The sequence below is a fragment of the Cryptosporidium parvum genome, chromosome 4, assembly GCF_000165345.1.
Source record: "Cryptosporidium parvum Iowa II chromosome 4, whole genome shotgun sequence".
Lineage (NCBI taxonomy): Eukaryota > Apicomplexa > Conoidasida > Eucoccidiorida > Cryptosporidiidae > Cryptosporidium > Cryptosporidium parvum.
In genome coordinates this window covers 142,371-154,749 of record NC_006983.1, presented here as the reverse complement: position 1 = coordinate 154,749, position 12,379 = coordinate 142,371, and the positions used below count along the sequence as shown (strand labels likewise).

General features: G+C 32.6%; 6 protein-coding genes across 6 annotated transcripts; 3 read left to right on the top strand and 3 right to left on the bottom strand.

The window, feature by feature from the left end:
* Positions 1–297: 297 nt before the first annotated feature.
* On the top strand, positions 298–2,538 carry cgd4_580 (conserved hypothetical protein; the record flags this gene model as incomplete). Its single annotated transcript, XM_625663.1, has 1 exon — positions 298–2,538. One exon carries the CDS (start codon positions 298–300, stop codon positions 2,536–2,538), a length of 2,241 nt encoding a protein of 746 aa, XP_625663.1.
* Positions 2,539–4,295: 1,757 nt separating this feature from the next.
* Positions 4,296–4,781, bottom strand: cgd4_570 (ubiquitin-conjugating enzyme; the record flags this gene model as incomplete). Its single annotated transcript, XM_625662.1, has 1 exon — positions 4,296–4,781. A coding segment is annotated over one exon (486 nt), but the record flags the coding sequence as incomplete, so codon positions are not given.
* A 1,052-nt stretch (positions 4,782–5,833) lies between these two features.
* cgd4_560 (hypothetical protein) lies at positions 5,834–6,751 on the bottom strand (the record flags this gene model as incomplete). The annotated part of the gene is made up of 1 exon (XM_625661.1): positions 5,834–6,751. One exon carries the CDS (start codon positions 6,749–6,751, stop codon positions 5,834–5,836), a length of 918 nt encoding a protein of 305 aa, XP_625661.1.
* A 705-nt stretch (positions 6,752–7,456) lies between these two features.
* On the top strand, positions 7,457–8,548 carry cgd4_550 (hypothetical protein; the record flags this gene model as incomplete). The annotated part of the gene is made up of 1 exon (XM_625660.1): positions 7,457–8,548. One exon carries the CDS (start codon positions 7,457–7,459, stop codon positions 8,546–8,548), a length of 1,092 nt encoding a protein of 363 aa, XP_625660.1.
* A 227-nt stretch (positions 8,549–8,775) lies between these two features.
* Positions 8,776–10,047, bottom strand: cgd4_540 (putative vacuolar ATP synthase subunit C; the record flags this gene model as incomplete). Its single annotated transcript, XM_625659.1, has 1 exon — positions 8,776–10,047. One exon carries the CDS (start codon positions 10,045–10,047, stop codon positions 8,776–8,778), a length of 1,272 nt encoding a protein of 423 aa, XP_625659.1.
* A 995-nt stretch (positions 10,048–11,042) lies between these two features.
* Positions 11,043–12,194, top strand: cgd4_530 (26S proteasome regulatory subunit 5a with a vWA domain and two ubiquitin interacting motifs (UIM); the record flags this gene model as incomplete). The annotated part of the gene is made up of 1 exon (XM_625658.1): positions 11,043–12,194. One exon carries the CDS (start codon positions 11,043–11,045, stop codon positions 12,192–12,194), a length of 1,152 nt encoding a protein of 383 aa, XP_625658.1.
* Between the last annotated feature and the right edge of the window lie 185 nt (positions 12,195–12,379).

Sequence of the window (12,379 nt, the reverse complement as noted above, 5' to 3'; positions counted from 1 at the left end):
GAGGAGCTAAAAGAGGGTGTGAGAAGCAGGTTTTTTGAGGGATTATTGGTGAAGAAACAAAAAGAAAGATTGGATTCAGTGCCACAAGTAGAGATTTAATGGATGAAGAATTAGGTGCTAAAAGCAAGGATAAATTAAAAAGGAGGCATTGCTTTAATCTTGATATTATTTAAAGAAGTAATTAAGAATATTTTAAAAGTTCTGGCTTAGAAATTGTTATAAGAGTACCCAACGTGAGTGTTGGTTACTCGTCACTTTTAAGTATTTATACGAGGGAGAGAAGCAAGCATCGAAAGAATGTCGCAGACTTCAACACGTAATGCGAGGCCAAAGACACTGGACCCACAGAAAAAGCTCCAAGTAGTTTTTTCCATTAGCCAATTAGAAAAGGCTCTTGAAGAAAGCAATGACAAACTTGAGCCTGATGAAGTTCGCAGCATAATCGACGAAGAGAAGCAGAGGATCCAAGAGGTGATCAATCAAATGAGAGCGGAGGAAAAAGAAAAATCTTCACAGAGACAGTCTACTGGAAATGATTCCTCGGTATCTTCATCAACTTCTAAGGACAAAGATAACTCTAATACGAACACACATGCAGGTTCTGCCACGTCATCTGGCGGGAGCTCGTGTGCAGGTGGGCTGGGAGGATCGTCAGGTTCTTTATCGGGAGCTACAGCTTCATCGATTTTGGTTCCTCCAGTAGAGATTTGCCCACTTAATGTTCCAAAGCTGATAGCATTTCAAAGGCCTGAACACTATATAAGATTTCCGGTTCATAAAGAGTTTGTTTCTGGGATTCGCTTGGAGGATGGGACTGTGGTGCATTATAATATGGTCAAGGTAGATGAGGAGTTCTTACAGAGTTTGTCTGAACACATGAAGGTTGGAGTTTCTGAGTCAGATTTTATTAAGATGATCGATTTTATGGAGAAGAGTACTGGTAGAGGAAGTGAGATAAGCTTCGATGAGGCTTTGCAAATATGCAGGGAGAGGGGCTTGTCATCCATAAAAAATCAACAGGCCTTGTTAATTTATAAGTATTGGAGGATGCGTCGTCATAAGTTAGGAAAGCCATTATTACGTCATTTTTGGCCAATTACTTCACCTCATGATTCATCTCCATATGCATGCTTTAGGCCTCGAGTGAGAGAAAAAATGACTTTGAGACGGCCAAGGCGGAATAACAAGGAGACTTTGGAAAAGTTGGAGAAGCTTTTGGACGACTTCCGTAAAGTTGAGAAAAGCTTTAGGAAGCTTAGACAAAGGGATGAAAAGAAGCTTCTACTGGCAGAGCTGGACACTTGCATTTTCGATCAGAGACGGCACGAGATCACCGATCCGTTCTATAGATGCCCGATCTGGGATAGGCTAAAGAACTACAAGCAGCAGAAGAGACAACATAAGAAAGAAATGAGAGGAGTTTCCCAGCTTTCTATTGGAACAGGAGCAGGGGGTTCTATTGCTCAGCTTTTTACTGGCGGTGGAGTTATGGGCTTAACGGCAGGCTCCCCGTTATTTATCCAGGGTGGAGATTTTTCTTCTAGTTTTAATCCTGGAGATCTGAGTATGTTCATTAAAAAGCTATCTTCAGAGATTGGTAACCTAGATATGCTTCTTAAGTATTCTTGGGAAAATGAAACGTCACTTCTTTCTTACTATTACTATGGTTCTTTACAACTTACCTCTTCTATTTTTAATGTTTTTAGGACTTATGCTGGTAAACAAGATCATACAGAAGCCATTAAGAATGGAGAAAACACGGATCAATCTTTTTCGGTGATGAGTGATGGCAATAAAGGAGAGGTCATAATGCCTCAAACCCCTGGCCATTCTAATATAGAGCCTGCAAAGTTAAATGAAGATTGCCAACAGAGCCAGGAAAACCAAGCACAACCTGGGCCTTCACCCGCTTTCTGTAGGATTGCTATTCCGAATTATATTCAGTCTATATATAAAAATGGGGTTGACCTTGCCAGATTGGAGCCTCTACAAAGTCTGAGAACTCCATGCAGACCTCATAGGCTTGTTCGTAGACGAGGGAGAGGAGGAAGAATATGGTTTGATCGCCATTTACTATTTCAAGACAATTTTGAACCATATTTCACTGATCCGGATAAACTCGATCTCGCTAGTAACTGTGGGGGGAGTAACCAATTTATTATAAGTTCATATTTTAGGAAAACCGCCTCCATGTGCGATCTTATTGATGAGCTTTGCACTGAAGGTAACTTTGATCCTTTTGGTAATAGTAGCAATGGAAACAACACACAAGGAATCTCAGTCAGTATTTCCTCAAGCTCTAATAATACTGGTATCCATCACAGTTCAATGAATGATCTTCCTAAATCGACTATTAGACTTTCCGGCGCAATGAATAATCCTAATTCTAACCTCGGAGCTGCTAGTATGCCTATAAATCCTGTCATTGGGGTAAATAATACCAATTCAGCAGCTGGATTTTCTACTGGAAACCAAAATCCAACTAACAGATCCATTCCAAGGAATGCTTCATATCTAGATGCTGAGATGACGTGCTAGAACATATATTTTATTAAACAGTATGGAATAAATTCTCAATTTAATAGTCCAATATCAAGAGACTAATAATTAATTTATTATTAATAGATACTTGAATACTTATAAACTATTAGTAAAAACACTATAAACAACCAATACTTACATATAATTACTATTTATCATAGACTTAACTATTTTAGCTAATTTTTTTTTCTAATTTAAAATTTGGTTAATTTTTTTTTTGCATGCATTGCACAATAGTTATTACATTGCATGTGCATGCAATTTTCTATGTGGACGTTTTACAGGTTAATAATTGTATTCGAGAAACACAATATTGGAAGTATAAGGCTTATTAATCTAAGAAGAGAACTACGATTATGTTGGAATAGTAATTGTACTGAGCTTTAATGATAACCTTTAATTCCATTCGAGTAATTCGAATAATACATTTATCCACATGATTAAATTCAAAGTTAATTTTATAATAATCTCTATTGCGTGTAAACAGACCAATGTAATTTTATCATAATTAAAGGTCAAGCCATTGATTTCTCTTTTTTTTTTAATTATTTAACTTTAGCATAAATATTGATTTTTGTAAAATCTGAGTTAATCTTTTTATCAAATTAATCAAATAAAGAAAATATCTTGTATTGCAATTAAGTGTATTTGCTTAAAAAACAAGGAACTATCAGATTTCGATGAATTAACCAGTAAGGTCCCATTTATTCACTAGAAAACACTTGAATTTCTTATGATTTTCCCCTCGAAATAAAAATACAAAATGTTATTAACCGAATAAATTAAATGAATATTAGCCACTGTAGATAATTTAATGGTTAAGTCAACATCAAAAAAACAGTTTTAATGCGTTGGCAAATCAAACATGGAATCGTTTTGCGAATTTTCCAAACGTAGCATGGAAAAACGCAAGTTCATCTAACTGAGCAAAAAAATAGGATGTCTCGCACTTTGGAACAACACAATAATGAATTGCCCCGCTAGGTCTACCAAACACCTCATGCCAACTTGAAATCGTATCTCTTCTTAAAAACCCTACATACGCAAGTATACTTCTACATATATGCGCATATATACTTAGACCAACAAAACTACTCACCAACATACTAAAAAATCAAGCTAAAGAAACATGTGGGTGTAACTCAATTTAAACCAAAATACTGTATAATATCCAACTCCTTAAGATAAAGAAAAGGAACCGAATAAATTTTTAAGCAGTAAAATTGCAGTGAGGCCCACATTCTAAATTAGTTATAAATTGCCGCGCATTTTCAATAATTAAGGCATACGAGGACAAGGAATACATTAATATCCCAAATCTGATTAAATAAATAGGTAAATGTACCAAAGTATAAAATCTTCATATGGGAATTAGGTGTTAAATTCTTCTGTTTGAATTAGGATGTATGGTGATAATACTCTCAATACCTTGAAATTTATTAAAGCCCTTATAGAAAAGTGAGTGGGAATACATGTGAGTAGATTAGTCGAGTAACAGCCTTAGTATCAAACTTTCCTAATCCTGCTAATTGTGAATTGTATATTAACAACTTCACAAGTACTAATCAAGGAATTTTGAAGACCATTTTTATGGAACTGCTACTAGGCCGATTATTCTATTCACAAAAGAAAAGGATAATATAATTATAGTAATAATGGGAAAATATAATATTCTCTTTATATAACCTCGAACCAATCGCCTTTTCCTGTTCTTTCAAATCTATTTCCCCTCCTATCTCTCCTTGAAATTTTATTTATTGAGCATACTTCTGAGTCCATTCTCTAGCGGTTTGCTCATACTTCGACCTGTCAGTCTTATACAAGTGAGCGATCTCAGGTACTAGAGGATCATCTGGATTAGCATCTGTTAAAAGTGATGATATAGAAAGAAGGACTTTTGATATAGTTAGTGCAGGACTCCATTGTTCCTTTAAAATATCCAAACAAATGGCTCCATTTGAATTTATATTGCAGTGATAGATTTTTGTAGTAAAGTTAACTTTTGGTGGTTTGAATGGATAATCGCTGGGGAATTGAATATTTAAAAAGAATACTCCGCCAGCATATGAACTGTCATCTGGACCCATAATAGTTGCTTGCCAGTGAAACATATCATCTCCTATAGGACCAGCTGAGCAATTTGTTGGTGGATCTCTATTTAAGTCACTTAATTCCTGAATTATTAAAAACAGAAATATATGAAACAGATGGTTAGTTAATTCAAATATTGGGAAAACAGTTTGCCAGTTTGAAGCCTATCAAATCACAGGCAAGCACCCAGTTAGTATGAAATGCTGTACTCCAACTAATAATGCAGCAAAAATCTAAAGGGAAGGAAGCTCTTAAATTAATTGATTTTCCCCAATCAACCACGGCTTGAATGCAAACGTTTAACGACGTAGAATGTCCAATATTAAATTAAAAAAGGTAAATGAGTAAGCCACACGAAAAAAGCTGTTATTTAGGAATTTTGTGGACAAATAAAATAGTCATTAAATTACCCCCCCAATAAAAAAATTTAGCACTTAAAAGTGGTGTTACATCATACAAAATGGGAAACTGGCCAACAAATTGTCAAAAACTTACCTTGTGAATTCGTTTTAATGCCATCTTTCTTGACCTTTCTGTTTAATCTTGGGTTAGAAGAAATATTCTCGCAAATATATGACTCTAATTCTATATTGCTTTGAAGCTTTGAAAAATAATTTTATTGACCAACTTTAAAGCTACGATTTTTTCCTTAGCTTTCCCCCTTTGCTCAAATTTATTTAAACTAATAGCTGAACAACAAAAATATCAATAAAATCTACGCTGCGCGCCCCAAAGGCGCCACCCCGTTTAGTACAAAAGGCGGGAATTGTGTTGATGTGGGTAAAAAGTGGAAAATTTGTTAAAGTTTGGGAAAATTGTCACAAAATGATTACTATGGAATAAAATAGAAAGACCAATAAAATTGCAAATATTTGCTAATGCTTTCAAGAGAGAGAGGAATAAAGAAAGAAAATATTTTACAAATTTTTGTTAAGTTATTTTTTTCCTAAATTTAGAATTTTTGCAAGAATTTAAAAAAATCTGGGATTTTGAATATTAATTATACATGCACACAAATATTATTTGAAATAAGAGTTTTTTTTTTATTCAGTTTTTTTTTTGAAAACAAATAAATATAATTATTTATTTTTCGAGAAAAACTACGATCACTCTAACTTGTATTGTTCTCTTTGTCTCGCAAAACAAATAAATATTAAAGAATGTTTACAATTAGTTATTATAAATAAATTCTTGCTTCAAACTAAAACAAATCTGGGGAATAACAGTAATTACTAAGTTCTAGCAATTGTTTCAGTTCTGAATGTAAGGTTTTGTACTCGTCAATAGACTGTACTGCTGGGAAATTAACTGGACTCCCAAATATTCTCTTTTGAGTGAGTACACGTGGACAGTTATGTTTTCTATATAGACTGCTGTTCTTTGGGAACTCAACAACCATCCAATATTCGTTTTCTGCAATAATTTCGTATTTGCATGTATTATTTACCAATATTGAGTTAGTTACTGTACCACCCCCAATGAATTTTCTTGGTTTATTTCTGCACACAAAATACTCTTTCTTTCCTGCTAGTTTTGGTAAGATAGGCTTAAGTTTCTTATCTTCTATCTCTTGATTTTTTTCTTCATTTTTGTCTTCACAATTAATTTCTTCCTGGCTTTCAAAGGTCTCTTTTTCAATAGAATGGATTGTTCTTGTATTAGAATCATTAATTTGTAGTTTTGAATCAAACTTCGTATATAAATCCTCAATTTCATCTTTATTGATCTCATCAAGTATTTGAGGTTGTTTATTAAAATTGATTATTTGAATTTTGTCTTTATACTTCAAAAGCATATCATTTAGCAATTCCTCAACAATATCATCTCCGATATATGGATTCGGAGTGACTAAAATTTTCCCATTCTTGGAATCTGGTGAATAATCCAAAAGATTAGGCTCTTCTTTTGCATAATTCTTGCGTGAACTTATTCTTCGAGAGCTTCTTATTGGAGTTGTATAAATTGCGTTTTCATCTATATTTTGGTTGGAAACTTCTCCATTTATCGTAGACTTCTTATTACTTGTGAGCTTTTTATAAGACTTTAGTCTGTAGTATGAACCTAATAAAGATTCATCATTAACCTTATCTTGAGTATTCTTTTTAGTTGGAGTATTCATTCTTAATATTACTTTACATTCTAATTTACCAGTTGTTAATTCTGAGAACAACAAATAAACAACTTTTACCTTTTTTAAATAAATAAATAGAGATATATTTTATACTAATCAAAAAGGCACCCAATTTATGCTACATTAGCCAGGAGAATATTTTTAATATAGGAATATTTATGATTAATTCAAACTAGTAGATACTAGTTCAATATGTTTCTGGAAAAGCAGAGAACAACCTCAATCAGAGTGATCCTTATTATTATTAGCTCAAATCCTTTATTAGATTTCTTTTATTTTTTAATGAACTTATTTCTTTATTTACTTCTAAATTTATATTTTAATTTACTTTGCATGTAATAATTCCACATAGGCGGGTCAAATGTGAGACAATTTAGGCTTTGCTAAATTTTTAAAGGTACAACAAATTTAAAAAAAACATTCGTGTTAAAGCATTAAAACCTGTGATTCCATATGGCTACTCTTGTTTAAATTGGTTAATTAAATATAATTATTTGATTCTGAATGTTTAGTAAAAATTTGCATCCTTTCAATTCCTATTCAGTTAAATTTATTATTTCAGTGTATATATTGGCGCCTTGCATGGGGTTTGCATGAAAAAATTTAATAAAGGACTAAAACAGCTCTCCAAAGTTTCTACTTTTCCTAAAAGTAAAGTAAAAACTAAATCAGGTTAGCAGACCTTTATTCACAATGCAGAGTCAGAGGAACTATGCAAAACAAGAGCTAATTTATGATTTATTATTTGGGAATAATAAAAGAAAGCTCCCAAAAGGAGGAATTTGGAATTTTGAAGACTCTAATGAGTGTGTGATTTGTAAAAGAGATAAGTTTGGTGTTGCTACGGGTCTAGGAACTGAGTTGCCTAATGTTATTCCTGAGTTATTATGTATAGAATGTAAAAGAGGATTGTTTTCATTTGAAGGGTTTAGATACCAATGTAAACAAGTAAAGAATTCAGTTTCAAATCTAGAGAGTATTAGTGTTGTTCTTAATGAGCAAATAAGAAAGCTCTACAACCTAATTGGCAAAGAAAGGAATTTTTCGGGGAGCTCAAAGAAAATTGAACAGAATAAGGTTCCAGATTGGTGCAATCGGGACATTCCCTCCAAATTTGGGAAAGGAAACTTTAAATTTGAAGAGGGAATTGAACAAATTAAAAAGGATATTACTCATAATGAGGAGTCCAGACTTTCTGACCAATTAGAACTTTTTCATGAAGACTTAATAAACTTACAAGAGACTATCTTTACTTTTATTAACGTATTGGAAGCTTATATAGACACACCTTGGACCTCAGTATTAAAAGAAGCCAAATATAAGCAGGAAACTCAACCTTGTGTTACAAGCTTTAATGAGGATAACATTATTACTCCAGTTGAGTCAGTAAAAACTCAAGTTATTACTAACCAGAATCAGGAAAGTAATACAACAGCCCAGAGAATTGAACGAATTAGAAGACAGCAAGAAAAGGTCCGTCAACAAATTAAAGCTCTCTATGATAATAACACTACCGACTTACCAGAGAATAATGGAAGTCACTACTTTAGTTCTGTTGATACAGAAACTAATAATTTCAACAAGGATAGTATTGGAAATTACTTTTTGTTTAGTAGAGATATTTTGCAATCTGATAAGGACGATGATGAAGATAGAGCAAATGAAGATCGAAAGAATATGAATAGTAAAGAAATTGGTGAGCAAAGCCAGCATGTACTAAGAAACTATGATATACTTTGGTCTCCATCTTCAGCTTCAGCATCCTCAAACATAGACTCAAACTAAGATACTGAAAGAAAATATAGTTAGAATTAGGCATAAAAAAACAAAATCATAGATAAATATAAGTATAGATATCAAATAAGGATTAATTTGAATATTTAAAATTTAAAAAAAAATTATTAGTATTAAAGAACATCTCTCTCTATTATAAAACAAATTGATAATATTCTATCTGAATTCTAAGATCTCCACCTCTCATTATAGATTGAATTATGTGGTGAATATAAAACTCAAAGAGATTGCTGATATGGAGAGAATTGCAGAAATACATATGGAGTGTATTCGTCATCAACGTCCTTCTCATTGGACTTGAATGTAGCGCCAATTCTACCCATTTCAGTGAATACCTTCTCTACAGAATTCTGGACCTTCTTCAATTTTGACTGATTTGAATCCATACTAATCATGAATGAGGCAAATTGTGGTGGGACTCCATAGCGTAATACAGCCTCAACAAAGCATCTCATAGCCTTAACATGTATCCAAGAAATGAAAATTTCAGAGAATCCAGCAAAACACATTCTCTTAAGGTACTTTTCTTGCTTATCCTTCTCTTGTAAAAGCTTTTGACGAGTACTCATTAAATGGTTATACTTCTCTTGTGAGTATTTAAAGTCATCTCTTACAGTAAATTTATGATTTTTACAGTTTGTCTTAAAATTCTCAACAGAAGACTTGAATATTAAAACCCGAGTTATTTCATTTCCATCCTTGTCAGTAATCCCTTTAATGAATTTGGCAGACTTTGGAACAACATATTTGTCAAAGCTTTCATAACTACTTAAGAAGTTTTCCTTGTTTCCTTTTGGAACAATCACAAAAACAGTAATAATATGCTCAGTATCCACAATGTCGCCACTTTCAATACATTCTGGTGTAATTACATCAGTTAAGTCTTTTGTATTCAAAGTTCCAGATACTACTATTAAATTGTTGCCACTAGTATTAGAAGTTCCACTTTCTGCGCCATTACCTGAATTTGAAGAACCTTGAGTTGCTGATTTCCCAAAACTATTTTGAACTGAAGCCTTTACCTCGTTAAATTGAGCAGATTTTGCTCTTAAATCTGTATCCAATTTAGAGACTGATTGTAACAATGCTGCCAAATTCTCCTTCATTGATCTTTCTTTAGGAAATTTAGCATGATCCCAGGAGAAACTTCTCAAATATTGTTGTATTGTATATGAACTTCTTTGCCAAATGATTCTCAATTCCATTCCAGGGTCTAGTTCTAGACCCAATCTTTCTACTCTCCTCAAAACAACCTCTACACCGGTATCATGTTTGGCTAAATCGTCCACTAACTTGACTAAATCGTCAAATGCTCCAAACTTTAGTGAAAATGGAACGTCAAAATCCAGTACACTCACATTTGAGCTAATATTCTTTGAACTCTTTATAAGTTCATCTTTAATCGAATCCTTACTATTTTCAGTTAAGGCACATGCCACTATCAAATATTGTTGAGTTTGAGATTCCTTATTGCTATCAGATGATCCCATATTAGCTCACTAAATCACTAACAAATATCTACTAAAACTTTTAGTTGTTTAAATAATGATTAATAATAATGGCGTTATCCAATTTTTTTAATCCTTTATATTGTAATAAATACTCGCTTTTAATTAATCACTGTTTATTTTCTTCCTCCATAAATTGACCTAGATATTTGTTGATTTATTACAAAATATTCCTTTTTGCTTAGATAACTTGTAATAATTAACTTTTTTTTTTTTTTTTGTTCCCTCGTCCCAAATATATTTATTTTTTTTCGCCCCTATTAACTTGTAAATAATATTTTAAAAAAAATATATATCAATAAAATATTTATAATTAAAAAAAAATTCCCCGGTTGCCGCCATATTTTTTCCAAGGTTTAAAGTTTTCAACCTGCCTACTTAAATAAGCAATTTTTACTAAGAAAAAGGATTGCTCTAGAAAAAAGAAAACACTTCCTGATAAATAATTTAAGCAATCGATATTGAACAGGGAAGCTAAATACTTTAAATTGGTATAGATCAATAATTATTTGGTATTAAATTAGAATCTAGTTACTTATTAATATATAATTACATTTAACTAAAAATAATTAACGAGGTTCAAATCTTAATTCATTAATCCTAGAGAAGTTAATAATAGCAATGCTCTAACTGTTTTTGTATGATTTAATAAATATACTAAATTTTTTGATAATTCATTTACCTTCCCCCTAAATCTTATTTAGATTTTATATGCAATTTTTTTTCTGCTAAAATAATAATTATTTTATACACAATTATTGGCGCCATTGAGGGGAGTTAAATATTATTTTTAAATAATACTTGTAAAATAAGCTAGTGTACAATTTACGAGATTTATCAGTTTTGAATAAAATTAATATATAAATAGAATGGCAATAGCCTTGGACTGATATCATTCCAGTAAAAGTACGTTGAAAGGAAGAACTAAACTTAAAGAAACGAAGGAATACATTGGAAAGGTTAGAAAATTAGTAACAATGACTTTGGAAGCAACAGTAATTTGTTTGGATAATTCAAACTATTCAAGAAATGGTGACTACGGAACATCAAGAATGCTCCAACAGCAAGATGCAACTAACTTTATCTCCGGAATCAAAACTCAGCAGAATCCAGAAAATCTTGTTGGAATACTATCAATGGCAGGCGAAAGAATTGAATTGAGGGTAACACCAACATCAGATTTAAGTAAGACCATGCATGCAATGGATGGGATTCGGCTTAATGGGAAGATTGATCTTCTCAGAGGAATACAAATCGCACAATTGGCTCTAAAGCATAGACTTAATAAAAATCTAAGGCAAAGAATTGTATGTTTTGTTGGTAGTCCTCTAGAAGACGACTTAACTGAGAAACAGCTAGAGAAGCTTGGAAAAGTTTTGAAGAAGAACAATGTTTCTATCGATATTATTAGTTTTGGAGAGATTCTCGTGAATAGAGAAAGACTCCAAGCATTAGTAAATGCTGCAAATAATGATAATACCAGTAACTTCGTAGAGGTTGCTGCTCCTACAAACTTAACTGATGCACTCATGGCATCTCCCATTGTTCTTGGAGAAGGAACTTCCTCTGGAGTTTATGCAGATGGGCTTGCTGGAGCTGCTGGAGAAACTTCTGGATTTGAGTTTGGAATTGATCCTAACGCTGATCCTGAGCTTTATATGGCACTTAGGATGTCAATGGAGGAGGAAAGAAACCGTCAGATGAGGCTCGAAGGCAATACTGAAGGAAATCCCTCATCTGCAGAGCCTGCTAACTCTGCACAAGGACAATCAACAACCAATAATTTTGACTCTATCCCAACTATCAATGAGATTAATGCTATGGAAGTTGATGATGAGCTTAGGCAAGCTCTTTTGCTCTCTATTCAAGACTTTTCTGGCAATGATTCCACCAATAACACTAATACTAGTAATCAGCAACAAGGTACATCCACTTCTGAAAATACATCTAATACTTCTACAAATCCTAACCAAGGGAATAATGCTCAAGCTGGAAGTACAAGTGATCCAAACTCTATTGAAGGACTTATTCAAGGAATCCCAGGAGTTGATATTAATGATCCAAGAATCCAGGATGCTTTAAGACAGCTTAATAAGAGTGATTCAGAAGATAAAAAGGATAAACAATAGATTATTTTAATTATAACAAGTAGATATTAATTACTCATTTTTCTTTAATTTTACTATTCTTTCCTAATTGTAGATTGTTAAAGAATTTAAATTTTATCAACTGATTGATATATTACTCTACTAATCGACAAATTACTATTTATCCTTCAAAACTAAATATTAATTTGTTTTGAAAATGGTATCTA